The 23,085-nt window shown below is 39.7% G+C and overlaps 1 protein-coding gene across 1 annotated transcript in view; it reads left to right on the top strand.

Moving 5' to 3' along the window:
- LOC149140218 (cyprosin-like) overlaps positions 1-23,085 on the top strand; it is a 49,667-nt gene that overhangs the window by 10,626 nt on the left and 15,956 nt on the right. The window contains exons 4-8 of the mRNA XM_089446525.1: positions 3,800-3,894; positions 4,005-4,117; positions 11,414-11,582; positions 11,719-11,758; positions 11,876-11,940. Coding sequence (XP_089302651.1) covers positions 3,800-3,894; positions 4,005-4,117; positions 11,414-11,582; positions 11,719-11,758; positions 11,876-11,940 — 482 coding nt within the window. The remainder of the gene's footprint in view (positions 1-3,799; positions 3,895-4,004; positions 4,118-11,413; positions 11,583-11,718; positions 11,759-11,875; positions 11,941-23,085) is intronic.

Below are 23,085 nucleotides of genomic sequence, written 5' to 3'. Positions count from 1 at the left end.
GCATGTTGAGGTGTTGAGGGTGCCCATATATATGAATGATGCTTTGCAAGTGATAGGAGTCCCATGGCTCTCGACACTTCACCTGTAGGGACAATATGCTCATCTAGTGGGCTTGGGTCCTAGTTAAGTTGCCCAACCCATGATGAAAACCACCTGCCAATGACACACAATATCCAGTGATGCATCTTCACCATTAGGTACAATAATCATTAGTGCATCTAAGTGGACCAAGCTTGTTAATCAAGGGCAAAATGATACTTCATACTAGGTTTCTCTTCCAAATTTGGGGCTTTGATCTCGTAATAGTGTTACCTCCCTAGGTAGGAGTGGTTAATGGACAACCCTATTAGTTGTTCCCAACTCCTAAGGGGAAAAACACGTTCCTGGTACATCCTTCAATCAATAAGTGTCATGTGAATAGTAATGGAACGAATGGGAAAAGGGGTCTTACGACCAAATGCCATGGTCAAAGGGGTAGCAATTATGAGGAATTCCACATTTTGGGTGTACAGACGTGAGGAGGGAGCAATCATGGATGCATGACTTACCCCAATCTTTGTTTTATCAACCCTCTTATTGCCTTTTGTTTTTTCTGATATTTCTTTGTATTACTACTCAAAGCTCTAGGAAATGAGAGAATGCTTTGAATGATTTGTAGCAGTGGTTACCCCCTTAGTGGTGGGGCAATTCATCGCCTACCAAGGGTTGGGACATGCAAGGGTTCCTTTCTATGATGTGGTAGGGCAACATTGACCTTAAGAACAGTTTGATGGCCACAGTGACAAGGGGTAGAGCTCATGCTTGGCTTTTGTCCATGTGCTAATTTTTATGTCTCGACCATCTTTTGCATTTTACAATTTTTTTTCTTTTGTTTCTTTCTTGTGACCATGACATGCTCTTTCCTTTTCTTTTAGTTGCATCAACTTCCCATGGCAAAATTTTTAGGCCTGACCTAAAGATGCGGAAAAGTGGAGGGGTTGTGCTAAATCCTAGTGGACTTGGAGATGGGAGGTGGAGTATAGGGCTCGTAATGTATAGAGGGAAGTGATAAGTATGGAATGGGGAAAACAGGACCACGCTATCTCAATCAAGGTTTCCCATGTAGTGCCCTTCCTGAAGCCATGGGCGATTATGGGAGGTCCCACTGGACTAGGATTGTTGATTAACCCTCCATTTAAGGTGAGGGAACAAAACCACGGCCAAAACCCTTCCTTCTTCCAAGTCACCCCATAATCCATGCTAAATGCCCTAATGAAAAATAAGCATAAGCACTCTGTTGCATAATATGAATAAAGTACCTTTTGGGTCGGGTTTGACCACCTTCTAACATGTTCTCTTGACAAATGTGTGAGGAAACATACTACTAATGCAAGTGGCGAAGATAAGAATGACACATTATGTCGGCTACTTGGTCGCTGTAAGGGCTGCTGGTTGCTAGCTATAAGAGATGATTGAGAGAAACATTCTCCTATTGGATCACCCATTTTTGGTGGATAATAGGTCTGTGTAATTTTCGTGAAGAAATTTTGGAGTCTGTTAGGGCTTAATTAGAGATATGCCCTAGATATTTGGAGTCCCTTGAGGCATAATCAAAGACATGTATTAGATACCAATAGACACTTGTACAATACTAGAATGAAGCGAATTGGGTAGAACAAAGAAAATTGCACAAAATGAGCTTGTCACATGACACCATTACAACAATAAATTGAGACATCATTGTAGCAGCAAACATAGACATGTTACAAAGCATGTGAAAGTAAATAGAAATCATGGGTAAAAATGAAAAAATAAATGTTTAGTTGGAAATTGCTAGTTAGAGTGTAAAAAAAACCAATGTTCCATGGGACATGTCCCCTAGGGTGGGGGATGTTCCCCCATGTTTCCCATGCTCTTGAAGCGGGGGGAGGGGGGTGGAGGAGGGAGCTTGGGGAATTTTTCCTCATGCCCCCTTTTTGGCAAAATGTGAGGAAATGCATGAGAAATGTTTCCCCAATGTGACTGATGTTTTTCCCCTAAAGGGGGACTTTTGGGTGTCCTCCCCAAAAGGGGGTGCTTCTAGGCATCCCCCTTAGAAAAGCGGTGCTTCTCAGTGCCCGCCCACGAAGGGGTGACTTTTGGGCAGCTCCCTAGAAAAGGGGTGCTTCTAGGTCCCCCCCCCCCACCGGCTCAAAAAGGGGTGCTTTTGGCATCCTCCCACAAAAGGGGGACTTTTAGGCGTTACCCCCAAATTTTCTCCTATAAAGGCTTAAATGAAAAAAGCAAAACAGGATTAGATCAGATCAGATCACTATATATATATATATATATCACTAATAGCGTGGTAGTTAGATCAGATCTCAAAGGCACCCTAGGATTAGATGCCCTTCGCTCTACACACTTGCACACAGTATGGCATTTGGGTGCTAGGAGATGAGTTCCTAACCTCCTTTAAGATCATATAACCTGGACATATAGTATGGTCATTTCACAGTGGTTGATGACATTGAGGAGGAGGATACCCTTCATTGGGGCCCCTCTTGCTCTCAGGCAGTCAGCTCCAGCCCTCCTTGACATACTCCCTTGGCTCATTCACTATGCTCTGATCTTAGTTTTATCACTTTACCAGGTACTTCAGCATATATATATCTTCCTATATTTATAGTTCTTTCTCCTTTTCCCCTAGGAGTTGTTCACATTCCCACATTGAACTTTTCTTTGCTAGATGTAATTTTCAGTCCCCATTGACCTACACTTGTGGTCATTTGTTGGATATTAATAAAATTATTTTATGTCATCTCATATCTAGGTTTTCACACGTGGATATAGTAATATATGCCAATAGTATCTTATCTCAGTTTCTAGCGCGTTACCATGTAGTTGCATTTAGATATCTTCCTATATTTACGGTTCTTTCTCCTTTTTCTCTAGTAGTTGTACACATTCTCACATTGAACTTTGATTTCCAGCATGTAGTTTTCAGTCCCGTTGACCTATTCTTGTCTCATCATTTTGTTATCTCATCTCATATCTAGGTTTTCACACGTGGAAATAGTAATATATGCCAATAATATCTTATCTCAGTTTCTATCACTTTACCATGTACTTCACCATTTAGATATCTTCATATATTTACAGTTCGTTCTCCTTTTTCTGTATGAGTAGTTGTACACATTCTCACATTGAACTTTGATTTCCTGGATGTACTTTTCAGTCCTATTGACCTACTCTTGTCTCATCTCTTGATCTACTTTTGACGTTAACAAATTTATCTCATCTCATCTCATATCTAGGTTTTGACATGTGGAAATAGTAATATATGCCAATAATATCTTATCTGAGTTTCTATGACTTTACCATGTACTTCCGCATTTAGATATCTTCCTGTATTTACAGTTCTTTCTCCTTTTGCTCTAGGAGTAGTTGTTCACATACTCACATTGAACTTTGAACTTATCTGAGTTTCTATGACTTTACCATGTACTTCCGCATTTAGATATCTTCCTGTATTTACAGTTCTTTCTCCTTTTGCTCTAGGAGTAGTTGTTCACATACTCACATTGAACTTTGAACTTTTCTTTGCTGGATGTACTTTTCAGTCCCATTGACCTACTCTTGTGGTCATTTGTTCAGATATTAATAACATTATCTGATTTCATCTTATATGGTTTTCACATGTGGATATATGAGAATAATTCTAGGAAAAGAATGGGTGTTGGAAGAAACATAGAATTTTGATATTTTTTAATATGCATCATAGCTTAAGTCTTAACTGAAGAGATTGTATGGGTGGTACTCATTATATTTCTGTTTTGTGTAGGTAAACCATTTAGTATTCAGTATGGAAGTGGCTCGGTATCTGGATATTTGGGTCAAGATCACGTGACTGCAGGGGAACTTGTAGTTAAAGATCAGGTTGCTGGCATGTTTATCTTGTTTGTCCTTATAATTCGTTAGCAATCTTAATCACTTTCCCTTTCAATGTTCTCAAACTTTAAGTAATCTACATATTAATTGTGGTGCAGGTTTTTGCTGAAGTCACACAAGAGCCAGGCCTTACCTTCCTAGCTGCAAAATTTGATGGTATCCTTGGGCTTGGCTTTCAGAAAATCTCAGTAGGCAATGTTGTGCCAGTCTGGTAAGCTATTTACTATTTATTGTTGTTTTTTGGGTTACACTAGTTGGAATTTAGATAAAATCAAGCAGATATCAGTTCTGCAAGATTAACAGTTTTTATGTCATAATATCTTGTCGTTGTCTTGTAAATAAACATAGAATACAAACGGTTGACCAGGATATTTGATTATCATAATTAATACAAAACAAGAAATGAACCTGAGTGCCTCTCACATAACCTTAGATATCCCAGGGGTTGCCGCAAACATCTTTTCAATTGTAGAAAAATATGTGTTAATTTTAGGTATGTTCTATGCTGAGAGCAAATTTACTTCAATTTTGCATATTAGCTCAATATCAATTCCAGATTAGCAATCACATTTAGCATGATAGTAAAATGCAGATAGAACATAAACATAATTCAAGCCAAAACAAGAGGACACAAGATGTGGTGCCAGCCAGGGACAAACCCCAATGTGGGGAAACCCTTGATCAATTCTTCTTATGTTCTTAATATTTCAGCAGAGAGAGAGATAGTACATATACATCAGAAATCAACATTTTGACTTATCAAAATAAGAGCAGAGATCTTCTCTATGAAGATAGCACATGAGGTAGCTGATCTGAACTCCGGTGAAGACATAATGCTTCAACTGATCCTACAAGGTGACTCCATCACCATGCTGAAACCATCACTGTGCTGCACCTCATCATCATGCTGCACCCGTCAATGTGCTGCACCTAATCACTGAGCTGATCTCATCACTATGCTGCTCCTCACTACCATGCCCATCATGCTGCAGCATTCATCATCATGCTGTACTTCATCGTCTTGGTGCTGCACCCAAATATCACTGAGTTGTTCTCAACATCATTGATGTCACCTACATCATGTTAGTCCTTGATACAGTCAACAACTCAAAGACTGCAGTGATCCAAGAGAGGTTCCAGCACTGCCACTGATTAATGCAACTCTTAAAGTTCTATGTTGCTGGCTATGGCCTGCGGCCTAGCTCAGCAGCAAGAGAGGTCTACAGACAACACCCAAATATCTTGACCCTTGAACAACTTATCCTTGAGGCTGCACCACTGTCAAATCCATGCTGTCTAAGCTCCTTCTATGACTGCACCTAGTCACCGAGATTCTATACCCAAGTCTGTAGTATATACCGAGACTGTAACAACGTGTATGACTTTCCTTAGGACTGCACATAGGTGCCCTTATTCAAGCCTGCATTGAGCCTTCTTACACAGCGTTAGGGCCTGTCTTTTAGGCCTCCATTATACAGTCATAAGCCCTCCTATTCTCTGCGGCTAGGGCATAATATGACCCTCCTAAATCAGCGTCTAGATGTCAGTCATAGACCTGCATTTTTGCCCAATCCTTGCTGTGATTCCATGACCGCATTTAGGGCAGCGTTAGAGTTGTGTTCTTTCCAGTGTATGAGTGGAATAAGGCCAGCAGATAAGGCCTGCGTTTAACCTCCTTCCATGACTGTGTTAGGGACAGTGAAGTCCCTCTTCTTGCTGCGTATAGGACAGCGTATTGGGGTCTACGTTATGCCTTGTGATTAGTTGTGTATAGAGGACTGCGTTTAGGGCTTTTGTGGATCTCCCTTTAGCTGTGTTCATGACTGCGTTAAGTGCCTCTTCTTGCTGTGTATTAGACAGTGTATTAGGGCATCAAGTGGCTTCTCCATACCAGTGTTAAGGCTGGCTTTATGGACTGTAATTTAGGGCAGCGTAGATCTCCTTAGAAAACCCTTTCAGCTCCACGTCTAGGGCTTCTCCTTGACAGCGTATAAGAAGCTGTCTCCTCCATTACAGCATTAGGGTCTAGGGCTTCTTCTAGATTAAGATCTCTCCTCCCACCAAAACTCAAAGACAAGTGGAGAGGAAGAGATCACAAGAGGTGCGTGAAATGACTTGAAAGTCACCTTTATTTAAATTTTATAGTGCTACATTGAGGATGAGAGGGGGCAATTTGGTTGCTGGCTGACCTTGACGAATTGTCCCATAATACAAATAAATTTGTATCTCCATGAATACTTATCAGAATCCGATGATCTTTAGATCAATCCTACACCTCTCGACGAGAGGAATCCAAGAGAAAGAGGTGTGTGAAATGACTTGAAAGTCAACTTTATTTATAGTGCTATGTTGAGGATGAGAGGGGCCAATTTGGTTGCTGGTTGACCTTGACGAATTGTCCCATAACACAAATAAATTCGTATCTCTATGAATACTTATCGAAATCGGATGATCTTTAGATCAATCCTACACCTCTCGATGAGAGGAATCCAAGAAAAATATCAGTTGCCATGAATAAGTAGACCCACATAGAGTTTGGCCCTAGTTGCCAATTTTTACACTCACTCTCAACTAGGGAGAACTCCATCTGTTAATCCATCAGCCAGACTGTACCATCTCTGCCATCAGTGCCATGCACTGTTCTGCTGAACTAAGAAGAAGAAGTGATCGAGAATGTATCATACCATCCTCTACTGACCCGAAGTCAGTCCCATATAAAAGAGAGTGTCTCATACCACTCTTACTGACCCGAAGTCAGTTCCAATAAATAGAATGTATCATACCACTCTTATTGATCCGAAATTAGTTCCAAAAGAGAGTGAGTTATATCACTCTTATTGACCCGAAGTCGGTTCCAATTGATCCCAGATCAATATCATCCTAGCATAGGGAGTACGGTAGTAACACGATGCGTCCATCGATGCTACTATGGTCCCTCTCCTCATTTCCCTACTCATTGGCCAGATGAGAGGTACTTCCCATGAGTCCCAGACTGCATGGGTAGGATGTCTCAGCAAGAGAAGGACGAACCACTCATCCTGCCTACATGTTGCCAGGGGTATCCTAGGGAAGGTTGAACCACTCACTCTGTACACAACAAATCACTAGGGGAAGGCTGAACCACTCACCCTATGATTGTGTCTCAGCAGGAGAAGGATGAACCATTCATCTTGCCTACATAGGTGACAACTAGGTGAAGGCTGAACCACTCACCCTATGGTTGCTCATCGCTCCAAGATGTACCCCCAAGCCCCTCGGAGCTCCCAGAGCTCAATGTCCATATCATACAGGACCCTTAGGAGAGAGTCTCTCCACGACTCTTAGTCGTTCTCAGAAAGTCAAGCATTTGACCTTTCCCAGGGCCTTCGACAGAATATTGGCGACCTGCACATTAGTCCCAATGCGATGGAGTCTTCTTGCTCCTTGATGTACCATATCCCAGATAAAGTGGTACTTGATGTTTATGCTTGGAGCGATCACAGGATTCTTCAACAATCGAATCCCCCTCTGGTTGTCATAGAAGATCACAATGGTATCCAACACGTGTCCAAACAACTCACTGAAGAGCTTCCACAACTAGACAACTTCACACGAGGCCATACTTACAGCTATGTATTTGGCCTCAACGGTGCTTAACACCCTTTCCGGGATAGGTGGCATTGACTCCAAGTACAATCTCCACGATTGTTTCCTTCTCTCCGATGAAGTGCCGTGAAGCACTACTATCAATAAGCCAGATTCACAAAGAGTCCGGAGAAGTAGTAGAGAGGGCCAATATAAGATAATATTCCTTTTGCTTATCATAAACAACATTTGATTCTTCATACCTGGAGTTCCTTGCTTTCTTGAAGAGTCGGCCATTTTCCTGATGACCTGCATTCCTTTTTCCTTTGCCATTGTACCTGTCATTCCTTCAATCATTGAAGATGGCCTTGGAATGATTGTTATCATGATCAAGTGATGTGTCCCTTCTATTCGGACACTCATTCGCATAATGGCCAAACTCATTGCAAGCAAGGTATCTGCCTTTCCTTCCATCCTTAGATCTGGACTTCCCATTGAAGTGACCTTTAGGTAGGCCACCAGATGCTTCCGCTGCGCCACTCTGATAATCTTCTTGATTCGACTTCACCCTTGGTGAATTTGAAGTGGGATGAGGAACCCATTGAGTCTTTTGACCTTGACCAATTGTCTTCGGTGATTGCTCTTTCACTCTTGCTTGGGCTTTGTCTTCACCTCAACTCTAATACCATGTTAATTTTAGGTATGTTCTATGTTGAGAGCAAATTTATTTCAATTTCCCATATTAGCTCAATATCAATTCCAGATTAGCAATCACATTTAGCATGATAGTAAAACGCAGATAGAACATAAACATAAATCACAGAAAACAAGCCAAGACACAAGATGTGGTGCCATCCAGGGACAAACCCCAATGTGGGGAAACCCTTGATCAATTCTTCTTATGTTCTTCAATATTTCCGCAGAGAGAGATAGTACATATACATCAGAAGTGATTGCTCTTTCACTCTTGCTTGGGCTTTGTCTTCACCTCAGCTCTGATACCATGTTAATTTTAGGTATGTTCTATGTTGAGAGCAAATTTATTTCAATTTCCCATATTAGCTCAATATCAATTCCAGATTAGCAATCACATTTAGCATGATAGTAAAACGCAGATAGAACATAAACATAAATCACAGAAAACAAGCCAAGACGAGAGGACACAAGATGTGGTGCCATCCAGGTACAAACCCCAATGTGGGGAAACCCTTGATCAATTCTTCTTATGTTCTTCAATATTTCCGCAGAGAGAGATAGTACATATACATCAGAAGTCAACATTTTGACTTATCAAAATAAGAGCAGAGATCTTCTCTATGAAGATAACACATGAGGTAGCTGATCTGAACTCCGGTGAAGACATACTGCTTCAACTGAGAGAGATAGTACATATACATCAGAAGTCAACATTTTGACTTATCAAAATAAGAGCAGAGATCTTCTCTATGAAGATAACACATGAGGTAGCTGATCTCAACTCCGGTGAAGACATACTACTTCAACTGAGAGAGGTAGTACATATACATCAGAAGTCAACATTTTGACTTATCAAAATAAGAGCAGAGATCTTCTCTATGAAGATAACACATGAGGTAGCTGATCTGAAGTCCGGTGAAGACATACTGCTTCAACTGATCCTACAAGGTGACTCCATCACCATGCTGCGCCCAACACTGTGCTGCACCTCATTATCATGCTGCACCCGTCACTGTGCTGCACCTAATCACTGAGCTGCTGTCATCACTATGCTGCTCCTCACTACCATGCCCATCATGCTGCAGCATTCATCATCATGCTGTACTTCATCGTCTCGGTGCTGCACCCAAATATCACTGAGCTGTTCTCAACATCATTGATGTCACCTACATCATGTTAGTCCTTGATACAGTCAACAACTCAAAGACTGCAGTGATCCAAGAGAGGTTCCAGCACTGCCACTGATTAGTGCAACCCTTAAAGTTCTATGCTGCTGGCTATGGCCTGCAGCCTAGCTCAGCAGCAAGATAGGTCTACACACAGCACCCAAATATCTTGACCCTTGAACAACTTATCCTTGAGGCTGCACCACTGTCAAATTTATGCTGTCTAAGCTCCTTCTATGACTGCACCTAGTCACCGAGATTCTATACCCAAGTCTGTAGTATATACTGAGACTGTAACAGCATTTATGACTTTCCTTAGGACTGCACATAGGTGCCCTTATTCAAGCCTGCATTGAGCTTTTTTACAGAGCGTTAGGGCCTGTCTTTTAGGCCTCCATTATACACTCATAAGCCCTCCTATTCTCTGTGGCTAGGGCATAATATGACTCTCCTAAATCAGCGTCTAGATGTCAGTCATAGACCTGCGTTTTTGTCCAATCCTTGCTGTGATTCCATGACTACATTTAGGGCAGTGTTAGAGCTGTGTTCTTTCCAGCGTATGAGTGGAATAAGGCCAGCAGATAAGGCCTGCGTTTAACCTCCTTCCATGACTGTGTTAGGGACAGCAAAGCTCCTCTTCTTGCTGCTTATAGGACAGCATATTGGGGTCTACGTTATGCCTTGTGATTAGCTGTGTATAGAGGACTACGGTTAGGGCTTTTGTGGATCTCCCTTTAGCTGTGTTCATGACTGTGTTAAGTGCCTCTTCTTGCTGCGTATTAGACAGCATATTAGGGCATCAAGTGGCTTCTCCATACCAGTGTTAAGGCTGGCTTTATGAACTGTAATTTAGGGCAGCGTAGGTCTCCTTAGAAAACCCTTTCAGCCCCACGTCTAGGGCTTCTCCTTGACAGCATATAAGAAGCTGTGTCTCCTCCATGACAGCATTAGGGTCTAGGGCTTCTTCTAGGGCAGCGTATCATCTTAAGATCTCTCCTCCCACCAAACCCCAAAGACAAGTGGAGAGGAAGAGATCACAAGAGGTCTGTGAAATGACTGGAAAGTCACCTTTATTTATAGTGCTTCGTTGAGGATGAGGCAGCAATTTGGTTGCTGGCCGACCTTGATGAATTGCCCCATAACACAAATAAATTCATATTTCCATGAATACTTATAGGAATCGGATGATCTTTAGATCAATCCTACGAATACTTATAGGAATCGGATGATCTTTAGATCAATCCTACACCTTTCGACGAGAGGAATCCAAGAAAAATATCAGCTGCCATGAATAAGTAGACCCACATGGAGTTTGGCTCTAGTTGGCAATTTTAACAATATGTCTTTTTTTTTTGATATCTTCGAGGAGTATCCGTTAAGCAAATTGATATTCTTTCACATGCTATTCTTAACTTTATTATAAGCAGATTCTCAAATAGTATTGGTTTCCTTGTATATTCTCCTTATGGTTTGGTTCTCGCTATCCATATCCCTCTGGTAATAGGGAATGTATCATATAGTTCCTTTGCCATGTTTACTCTGTTGATTCGAATAATGTTGTTGTTTGATAGCAACATCCAATATCTTGCCAGTCCTATGGCTTCTTCAATTCCATCCTGGTACTTGTATATTTTCCCTCATTTTATAAAATGAATTATAGTTGAGGCATCAGCCCAGGCCATGCTGTTTCAACTGTGTTACGTCATTTTCGAAACCTCAAGTAAATAGCCATCACATGATTGGCCAGTGTGATCTTACTGTCCCTGATTCATATTCATTACAATGTGAAGATATACGGTATACCAGTCGCTATAACCTACAATGTATTATAGATTAAGCTACTTTGGCTAGCAGAATAAATTACCTATTCCTGCTTGCAGTTGGCCAGAGTACAAAGTTGGTTGGCCACATTTCTTTTATAGTCTGCAGACTGCCTTGATTTGGTTTTACTAGTGCATTGTTCGAATATTGGAACAGTTTGTGCTGAGTTACATCTTATAAAGGAAGGTTCTGGGCCTTGAATTTGAATGAATTATTGAAAGTGCACTTGGCTGATATATATAGCTTGTGCTTCGGAGCAGGTATAATATGGTTAACCAGGGCCTAATCAAAGAACCTGTTTTCTCTTTCTGGATGAATCGAAAAGTGGATGATGAAGAGGGCGGAGAAATTGTCTTTGGTGGTGTAGATCCCAATCATTTCCAGGGTAAACACACTTATGTTCCAGTCACACGTGAAGGTTACTGGCAGGTAGGTCATAATGATCATGACCTTATATTCAAAGAAGATATTCTCTATACGTTTTTTTGTTTTGGTTAATCTCTTTACCCTTTTTTTTTGGTTTCTTACTCTCTCTCCTTTTACTTTTTTTTTTTTCTTGGTACAGTTTGACATGGGGGACTTCCTCATAGCTGGTCAATCAACAGGTGAGAAAATGCTCAAGGATATTTTTTAAACTTATTTAGCTTCAGAGTTCTGCATGTCCGATAAATGGTAAAGCGTTTCTTGGAGTCTTTTATGAAAGCAGGATTTGTTGTTTACAGGATTTTGCAGTGGAGGTTGTGCTGCCATTGTGGATTCCGGAACCTCTCTGCTTGCTGGTCCCTCGGTATTGTTTAATTTACAGCTTTTTGCATTGATATTGTTTATAGAAGTAGATCCTTTTAAAGGTGTGGGATTGAAAGCATTTGGATATTATTTTAGATGCATATATGAGTTTCAGAGATAAATTTAGTGGACAATGATCATTTGGCCTATTCAGTGAGGATTTGCAAAAAATATTCCGACAGATAAGAGAGATTCAATTTGATATTTGAATGTGTGAAACATGTGGATTACCTTACTCAAAACTTTGTCCCGTGTTATATCTTACATGAACTTTCAAACACTTCAAATGCGTTCTTTACATGCTGAGCTTATAGAAGGAAAGAACAGAGAAATTCCATTTCAAATGTGAAAGGGAAGAGCACTGCAAGACTGAGGGAGTGTAATTATATAGCATTCAATATTTATTATAAGAATGATACTCAATTTTATGCTGGAGTGCAAATGATACTTAATTTTATGCTGAAATAGAGAAATTATCCTTCAACTGTGAAGGAGAAGAGCACTGCAAGACTGAGGGAGTGTTAATGGACAGCATTCATTATTTATAATAAGGATGATGTTCGATATTATGCTGGAAGAGAGAAATTATCTATTCAATTGTGAAGGGGAAGAGCAATGCAAGACTGGGGGTGTGATTAAATAACATTCAATATATATCATAAGAATTATACTTGCATAGTGCAAATGATACTAAATGCAAACCTTTTCTTCATCTTTTTACACTTTAAAAAAGGTTTGCACTTCCAGTTATTTGATATACTTCTTAATGCTCGATATATCTCGGTTTAAGATCGACATAGATTAGTGTATATGATCTTAATACAGTTATTACATATTAACTGCTTAATCATATCTGGGGTTAAGATCGATATAAATTAGTGTATATGATCTTAATACAGTTATTACATGTTAACTTCTTAATCATTTTGAAGAACTCCTAGTGAGAGAACTTCTTGCAAAATTAAAAAGTATATAATGTGGCCTAAACATTTTCTTACTCTTATCTTTAAGGCAACGTGCATGCCCGGTGAAAGGCTAAGAAGAGCTCCTAGTGGTAGGAATTATACAAAATTACAAGTATATAATGTGGCCTCAATATTTTCTTAATTTTATTTCAAGGCAACGTCAAAGCCTGGTGTAAAGGGCCCTTGAGGTGACAGCTTAAGGCCACCACACAGGAGTGCACATGTAGCCTCGTGATGAATTTATCTGTGATGTTTTTGACAAAACTTCTCTCTTCTCTTGGCAACCCATTTCAAGGTTTTATGGCCTCAAAATTTTTGAGAAAAAGCATTTTTAAATTCTCTTTGTAAGCCTGTTTGAGGATTCATTGCTAGTGTTCCAATGAAATTGCCAAACCTTTGAAAGTTTTGTGTCTAAATATTTTTTACTTCATTTATCTTTTCCAACGGAGTCAACTTAAAATTAAGTATTAATTGAATTTTCAGCCATAGAGCTATTATGAAATAGAGAATCCTCCTGGATCCCTGGACCTTCGCGTTGTGAATTTTCAGCCATAGGGCTATTATGAAATAGAGGTTTCCTAGGTCCCTGGATCTTAACCTTGTGAATTTTCAGCCATAGGGCTGTTATGAAATAGAGAATAAAACAGCGATGCAAAGAGAACAATATTTCACTTTCTAATAGCCCATTCTCCTAGGCAATCCAAGGAGAAAAGGTACCAAACTGTCTAGAAAAGTTTCAACCGTCTAGGGCAACTTATCTCACATAAACCAGATTTGAAAATTACTTTTATAGCAGTTATATTGGTAGTAAAATGACAGATATAGCAGCAGAAAAATAGTCCTCAGATTCTTCAATGTCGACCTCAAATCACTCAACAAAATGTCTTTTTAACCCTGCAGGGCAACTTTTTTAACCCTGCAGGGCAACTTGTCTCACATAAACCAGATCTGAAAATTCACTTCTACAGCAGTTATAACAGCAGTAAAACGACAGATATAACAGCAGTAAAATAGTCCTCCGATTCTTCAATGATGATTTCAATCACTCAACAAATTGTCTTTTTACTTGTGCCAAATCATCAAGATGTAATAGTTGTAAATAACATTACATGAATAACATGTATAATTGAAAATCAAATTTGGGAAGTGCACAAGGTTTGGATGACGGAAAACTTCATTAATATTCTCAAAATGAAGTTGGAAATTGTTCTAGTGTTGGATGTCTGAAAACTTCATCAATATTCTCAAAATGAAGCTGGAAATTGCCCAAGTTTTGGATGGCTCAAAACTTCATTAATATTCTCAAGATAAAGTTCACTTAGCTTGCTATGTCACAAGAGGGTTCATGTAATTTGAAGGGTTCGAAATTTGGTTAACCTCAAAAAAATTGGGGAAATTCGGTGAGGTTTGCATGGTTGAAAACCTCATTAATATTTTCAAGATAAAGTTCACATATCTTGTTATATGTCACAAGATGATATGTCGTGAGAGGGTTCACTGAATTTGAAGGGTTCAAAATTTGGTGAAACTCAAAAAAATTGTGGAAATTAGGTTAGGTTTGCATATGTTAAGCCGCCACGTTCACAAAATTTCATTCCTAAAGTTTGAAATTGCACGGATTTACATTGGGGTCATATAAATTCATTAAATTTCAAATTGTATATTCATCAATCGACGTAGTCGCTATTTAATAATTGAGTTTCAATCTCTCCTTTAGTCCTTAGCAAAGGAGATGTTGAGGGACACATAAAAGCGGGTAATATGGTCAACGTACTCCAACTGTATGTTTGGGTAGTCTATGGATCTCCATTTTGATCCAGTTTGTTTCTTTTGTTCAACGTACTCCAACTGTATGTTTGGGTAGTCTATGGATCTCCATTTTGATCCAGTTTGTTTCTTTTGTTGTCAATAAAATGCCCACCATTTGCATATGGTGTATGTGCAGTGCCCTTTGTTTGCATATACAATTGTCAAATGATCCACCGGTGGTATCCTGGTATGTGCCCTCTGTGTGCGTATATTATGGTTTAACTGGTAATAGCCGTCTAGCAGAATGACACAACTGTACATCCACTAAATAATTGATTTAAAAGAAAAGAACTTTTTAGCCCATGCTATTATGGAAATTTAATAGAGCATGTTACTTCATAGAAATAATAAAATATACCAGTGTAGATCCATCTTATCTTTGGATTTACTAAGAATCGAGAGGAATCAAATCTCTTTTCACTTGGTAGATCTGAAGTTAAGGGAGGCCAACAATACAATGTGCTCCGAGGCCTTTACAAGCAACCTACAATAAGCTGATGCAAGGCAACATGAGTGAATTTCTCCACACGAAGTGTACACACATCATGTTTCAAGGTGATTTTATACACATTAAGGCATCCAAGATGATGTAGTGACACAAGGTGTGTCCACACCCCTTCCTAATAAGGCTTCAGACTCCATCACTACTCCTAAGCCACACCCCTTCCTAATAAGGCTTCAAACTCCATCACTACTCCTAAGCCACATAGTCCACTTGATCAATTACCCTTGTAAGAAAAATGTCATAACACAAGCGTCTTTCATTCAACTTCAAGCCTTTAAGTAGGAATCCAAGCCACCTGATGCTATATAGGGCTCAATGCCCTCCTTTTAAGACGCACAATGCTTTTCTTCCTAAGTAGGGCATTCTCCAAGCAAGTGAGCCTCTCCACTTGGCCATCATGAAGGTTGACCCCAAGCTATCAAGAGAACTCCAACGCATTAGGAAACATACCAATCTAACACAACTAAGATCAAGCAATACTTGAGCATGCTATTCGCATTGTGCAAAATCCAGTGCAGACCATCTCCCATGTGTTAAGCCATCTTGAACCATCTAGGGGTTGAACATAACCATGTTCTTGAAAGCTCATGAATCACCCTATACTGCCCTAGGTCAACATTATGCTTGCAAGAATAATGCCATAGTGCGGGCATCCTCTAGTCAACTCTAGTCATCAAATAAGAATCCAAGCCATCCCATGCTATCTAAGGCTCGATTGCCTCCTCCAATATGCACGATGCTCCACCTCCTGTAGGGCATTCTCCAAGCGAGTAAACCTCTCCATGTGGCCATCATGAAGGTCGGCCCCCAAGCTATCAAGAGAACACTTTAGGGAAGAATACGAAGCTAGTGCTTAATTAAGGTCAAGCAATTGCTAAGCAAGCTATCCCCACTGTGCAAAATCCATCACATGCCATCTCCAATATGCCAAGCCATTTTGAACCATCTAGGGGATGAGCGTACACCATATTTCTAAAAGTTTATGAATCTCCCTAATTGGAATAACCCCAAAAGCTAATAGCCATCTCTCAAGGGAGGACTCTTGGACATATTGATATTTCTGTTTCTACCGTGCACTCCCTAAGCCAACGCCCGAAAAGCATAATTGTAGTATATCTTGAAGGGTTGCACTACTTAGTTTGATAGGAGCTAGAATGACTTGGTTTGAGGTTAACTGATCGACTAAAAGAAAGGGGAGGTTATATGTTAACAAAACAACATTGAATTTCCAGCTGTATGAAGTACAAAATAATTGCATTGGAAAGCACCAACAATGTTAGTTGTAGGGTCCGCTTGATAAACAAGGGATGTAACTGGAGTGGAGGGTAGAGGGTATGGAAATAAGCGATCTGGGGTTGATCAAAAGTATGAAAGGTTCTAGCATATTTCCTTTAGAAACTACGCTATTTCATGATTTTGGTTGTCAACTACACATTTCACTTAATTCTTCAAGTTTGATAACTTGTTTCTTTTACTAGAAGTAGTTGTTTCTTCTTTGTGTTTCATTCCTTATTTAATTTGCATTCTTAGTTAGTTTAATTCATTCTGTTCCTCTTAACCTTTTGGAAAATATCTTGTGTTGACATGATTGTGCTCAACACGAAACTCTTCATGCCCTATGTTATCGTTTCCATTTTAGGCTAGAATTTTCATAGACGGCTCGCTTCATGGCAAGTCCTACATCTGAATGTTGTATTTTTATAATTTAGTTGTTGAGTCCACTTCTAGTCACCAATATTTGTACTTTTACTTGGCAAACCTTTACTTTGGTCTACTTTTGGATAGAAAATGGGTGACAAGTAACTTCATGGCAAGTCCTACATTTGAATGTTGTATTTTTATAATTTAGTTGTTCAGTCCACTTGTAGTCACTAATAGTTGTACTTTGCTTGGCAAACCTTTAGTTTGGTCTAATTTAGGATAGAAAATCTCGGACAAGTAAATATGTTGTTATTTTCTATATTCTCATTGTTGCTAATGAATTTGTGATTTTTTCCATAACCTCTTTCTTCCATAAATGTTGGGGGAGATTTGAAAGTCTCACCATACTTGTTATAGGTGTCTGTTTAATACTTGGGCTCCTTTCTTTGGAGTCCTTGAAATAAATGATCGAAGCAATCTTGAGGACATGAGCTTTACCATAACCGATGTTTAGGAACATTGTTGAAGATGCCCAAAAACTGTTGATTGATAAATCTATAGTGTAATTTCCCATATTTCCTAGTAGGAGCTTTGAATTAAATTTAGAGGTGATGTATTCTTTGATTTCTCCAAAAATATTCCTCTCAATGAGGGATCTAATGGAATGGGGCAAAGTGAAAGTTTTCTATTCTTTACCAATATTTCGAAGGAGCAAGGTATTACAAGAGACTTGATGTTTCCACTAATAGTCTCAATCACAAGTATGAGAGTGAATTGGTGGCCACATCTCTCTCCATTCCCCTTAGCATTTTGCTCTCTTTTGTTACTACTTTTAAGTATGCAAGTATTGAGAGGACAAGGGCCTTAGTGTTCCCTTGAAAGGTTGTAGGAATTAGAGATATCGATCTAATGGAATGGGGCAAAGTGAAAGTTTTCTATTCTTTACCAATATTTCGAAGGAGCAAGGTATTACAAGAGACTTGATGTTTCCACTAATAGTCTCAATCACAAGTATGAGAGTGGATTGGTGGCCACATCTCTCTCCATTCCCCTTAGCATTTTGCTCTCTTTTGTTACTACTTTTAAGTATGCAAGTATTGAGAGGACAAGGGCCTTAGTGTTCCCTTGAAAGGTTGTAGGAATTAGAGATATCGATAGTTTTTTTTGTTTGGGCTACAACCTTGTGGATAGCCTCAACATTTTTGGGAGAGGGTGGATGGATTTACTATCTGTGTCTCTTTTCATTCATCACATCACCTTTAGGATATTTGTAGGGCAACGCAAAGATGGTGAAGTATTGCATGAACTTTGAGGGGCCATTTGGCTTGTGGCATTGTGAAACTTGGGGGCATCTAGGCGAGTAGCTACATCTAGGAAGGCTAATGAAGCATGACCTAAACCAATCTTAGTCATTGTGTTTGCCACCATGGCATATTTAGTCTTTAGGAACCTTTTGTCACTGCGATAAACACCCTCCAAAATTTTGCCTACACTTGAATTTTAGAGCTTACCTATGACTTTATGATCTGTCATTTCAAGCTCCTCCACTGTCGCTTCATGATTGGTAGATGTTCTGCTAAGTGTTTAAGTCTTCTGCTGAGATTCTAACTGTCAAAATCACTTGCTTACACATGCTCAGTGTTTGATGTATCCATAAGCACACCCCTTCCTAGCAAGCTTAGTAACCAATGTCTATCCTTGAGAATAGCCATTGGGCAGTTATTGAAAGTAAGGCTTGCACAATCTCTAGGAATAGTGCTTGCACAATGTTTAGTTACAGTGTTTGCACGGTGACTGCACAATCTATGCCAATAGGCAGTGTGCAATATCACTTGACAGTCTCTCTCTCGCTCTTGGTTGCATTGTATCTTCATTTCAATGAGTTTTCTCAACTGTCGCTTTTGCGCACCTTTATTTTTGGAAGTGTCACTTTCACTTTTGTTTCTAATTGTTTTTGCTTGCTTTTACTTTCATAAGTGTCGCTTTTGCTTTCTCTTTGCTTTAGCATGTGTCACTTTCACTTTCTTTAGCTTTTGCAAGTGTTGTTTTCACTTTTTATTACTGTTGCAAGTGTCGCTTTTGATTGTTTTCACTCCTACATGTGTTGCATTTTAGCACACCACTTGAGGCAGCTCTAGCGCACTCTTCTGCATTCGCTGATCATATATATCATAAGAATATGCGCTAGACACTTTCCCACAACTTAGTGCACTGTTTTGTCGCTGTTGTCACTTATGTCGCAAAGTGTATCCTAAGTGTCGTTTTGTTGTCGTTTCAATGGGTATATGTTGACTTTGGGTGTTAAGTGCTTCATTGTCATGTGGTTGATTGTTTCTGAGTGTGTGATCATGTTCAAGTCATGTTCTAGTTTCACCTCTCACCTCATTGATTCCACACTTAGTCAATTTCTGAATTGTTCCTCTCTTTGCAACTTACTTGACCAACCACTCTTCAGCGTGCCCCCTTGAACTGCACATTGCGTAGTCTCTAGCCCCAATCAAATCAACATCCCTTGTCTCCTCTTCAGCATGCCCCCATGAACTGCGCAATCTCAGGCCCCGATCAACATCCCTTGTCTCCTGCAACTGCGCGCTACACAATCACTGCCTCCAAGGACTGGGCATTGCGCAGTCACAATGCCTAGTCTCTTCCTCCTGCCCTTCGAAACTGCGTAATTCTCTCTCCCAAGCAATCTTACACTGCGCACTGCGCAGTTTCAGTCAAAAGTCAGGCCTCACTGCCTCCTTTACCTGCACAATTATGTAATTACTTGGCCCAGTCTTCCCTGAGCTGTGCATTGCGCAATCATAGTGAGCAAGCTTGCTTCACTGCATCATTGTCTCCCTCAACTGCACAGTTATGTCTTCCAGTTTCTGAGCCACTGCGCATTGTGCAGTCACAGTGGCTAGACCTTAATCACTGCCTTTTGGAATTGTGCACTGCGTAATCCCTGAGCCTCCTTCTTAGTCTTGCACTTTGTCCCAACTTGATCAACATGTTGCATAAGGAACAAGATAGACTAGGAGATTTCAGGATTAATGTTGTCTTGTCATGAGTGAATTCCATTTGCAGGTATTGTTATCTTGACATGATAGGATGATGCTCAAGGAGGAAGCCAAGGAGAGGCTACAAGAGAGCACTTGCAGAGAAGAAGCACCAAAGGGACCATCATGAAGAACCTAAAGGAATCTTGGACCAAAACAAAGACATGGCAACTCATGCTAACTTGGAAGGTTTCGACACTCATCTAAACCCTTTGGAGGGTGAAGATGAAGTACAAACAAAGATCCATCATGAAGAAGATACAAAGGTGACAACTAGGAGAAAGGCTTGGCCTGGACACATCATAATGAAGTTCCATGTCATTAATGCCAAGTCATGGCTTGTCCAAGTGTCGTCATAAAGTCATATGTGTCAATGTATTTTTCCATATCATTTGTGGATGTAATTATTGTATTTTAAAAAATGAGAAGATGTAAAATGTGTGGAAGACCAAGGGTCCCACATGGAATGTGAAGAGCCACTAGAAAGCTCTGAAGTCATGTAGAAGCTCAAAGGTCATATAAGAATCGAAAAGTCATAGTAGAAGCTCAAGAGTCATGAGGGAGGTCAACAATCACATGGGAGGTGGAGAGTCACCTCATTTGTTATAAATATACCCTCATAGCTCAAGAGAAGGGACTTTGGACTTTGGATTTTTCACCTTGGTTTCTCTAGTCTAGCATAGGAGTGAGTATCATTCTTTGGAGAAGCAAGTAGTAACTTCATGTTCCACTATTGGGGCTAGTGTCATATCATTGTATTGTATACTTGGAACTTTCACTTAATGATCAGAAGCTCTCAGAGCCAACACACCTTCATGCATGTATCATGGATGTTGTAAGACTATTCTTTAAATGTTTACGATATATGTTATTTCATTCATGCTAATGTCAATGAACTATTTCGTTAACTTTAGTATGTTTCTTGTTGGATGTGTGTTGTATTTGCTTTCATGATCGTTGTTATCTTGTGAACTATTTTGCAGGCTAACTAACGATTTTTTATATGTTTGTGCGTCTCTTTTAGGATAGTACTATTACTTTTCTTTTAGAGGCTCACTCTTTTTTCTTTGCGTGAAATAACTTCTTATGCATTGCAACTGATATTATACAAAATTTGCTTGCTGTCACCAAAGATATCTGTATATCTTCTTATTTGTTAATTACAACAAAGGTACATCCTTAAGATCACAGTTATGGCAACTGACCTTATTTCCAGTTGGGGCTCCTACTCCAAATGGTGTAAGGTCTAATTGAGACTTCATATCGGGGAGATCCCCCCTGGTTGATGGATTTCTAACACCGTCAACAGAACCCTTGAAGACCATTCCTAGAATTATTATATTTTGCTTTTTTCATCTTTGTTTAATTTGTGTTGTTTTATAGATGTTATTCTTATATGTTGGAATTACATCTTTTACCAAATGTTGTAACCATGGCCAATTATGCAAGTTAACATTGAGAGGGAGTTGAATTGCTCATACATTGGTAAAAGTGATCTCTACTTATGAACAAGGACATCCTTAATGACTAGATGTGTTTAATTTACACAAAACTTTTTTAAATATTTGATCGAAAGCTTCTAATAAACACTAGCAAGTGGCCTTTACTTTGTTCTAGATTCAACGTTGGGCTGAAAACATCTTTCCACATCAAAAAGTCCTCCTTCATCTAAGAGAGAAGAGACTATTAATGGGGTGACTTGCACTTGGGCCCCACTCGTTCGCAAAAGAGCCTCCTTCATCTAAGAGACTATGAGTGGGGTGTCTATTTTGTTTAATTCACTCAGGACTTGCACTTGGCTGTGCTCATTTTTGCAAGTATAAGCTCACATAGGCAAGAACACATGCGCAACTATGTCATTGGGAGACTTGAATTGTAGTGGGGTTCATAACACCATTTTGCTTTCACTAACCTAGTTAACCACCTATTATCTGTTGCTTTTATTAACTTTATTAATCTTAAACAAAAGACTACAAAAGCAGGTCTGTGGTACTAAAAAGTACGTCCAAGAACTCAATGTGGAAGTGCAAGAGCAACTCTTAGATCGACTCAAAAGAGAAGATTTTAAGCTCAAAATTGACCATTAAATGACATGCTAATAGAGCTAACATAGTGTGTAACAAGGAATGTATGGGTACAAAAAGATGTGGAGGAGCTAAAGTGATAGAAGCATGAGGCACTAAATCCTCATCAAGAGGAGATGATATTGGTGTTGGAGTGGTCTGTAGTGGATTACCTTGGGGACCGAGTCTCTCCATCAAAATCATTGACTATGAAATGATTAGTGAATTAGTGGATGATGTTCTTTGTGGCATTTTTGGGGTTGGGGTTGAGGGAGCTTGGTTGTATGATCTTTTGTGGGTGGGAAGGTGGGTGAGGGAGCCTTATGCTCCTAACCAATGTTGCGAACATCAGGATAAATCGGCAAGGGTTTGGAAAACCAAAAAATCGGGAAAATATCGGTAAAAATCAACAAACATTGGCAAAATTAAGATACCATCAAAATATTGGTAAAAATCGGCAAACATTGGCTAGGCCAAAAATCTTGATGTTGAGATAAAATTAGGATGTTATCGAGATGTTTGCAACACTGCTCCTAACATCCAAGGTTGTGGAGAAGAAAGTGTAGATGGAAGCTCGGCTACACTGAATAAGGGATGCCTTGCCTTAGGGTTGGCTTGAGATGAGTTGTTTGCTAGTCTCGTGGTGTGTAACAAGTTCCTTGTTTCTTGGAATGACAATTTTGTAAGGGTGTTGTGGCCTAGAGGTGTGGGGGTGTTTTGACTAGAGAGTGATGCTCCATCGATTTGGTATTTGGAATGTCTATCTTGAGGGACTAGTGGAGGGGAAGGAGCAATTGATGAAGGGGGGAGTGTAGATATTTACACTCTTAGTCAAAGTGGATAATATCAAGGAGGGTGCCTATTTGTGGGGGGTAGATGCTAAATAATGAAGAATGTAAGTGAGGAGCTCCTACTTGGTTAGGATGTAATCAACTACACTGTCTCCTTTGTCATGGGGGACACATGACACAACTAGAGAAGAAACCATAGATCATGAGATTATCCAAGCTATATAAGGTGTGTCTTATAAGCTATGACCTTTACAATGTAAAGGTCCTTGGTGTTAGACTGATTTTTTCGGCACAAAGTGCATCCTTGGCCTATCATAGATATTGTGAA

The sequence above is a fragment of the Pinus tabuliformis genome, chromosome X (genome assembly GCF_031772625.1).
Source record: "Pinus tabuliformis cultivar Carrire ecotype Pingquan chromosome X, CPIR1, whole genome shotgun sequence".
NCBI classification, from domain to species: Eukaryota; Viridiplantae; Streptophyta; class Pinopsida; order Pinales; family Pinaceae; genus Pinus; species Pinus tabuliformis.
The sequence above is the reverse complement of the archived record's forward strand: the minus strand, read 5'-3'. Positions and strand labels throughout refer to the sequence as shown.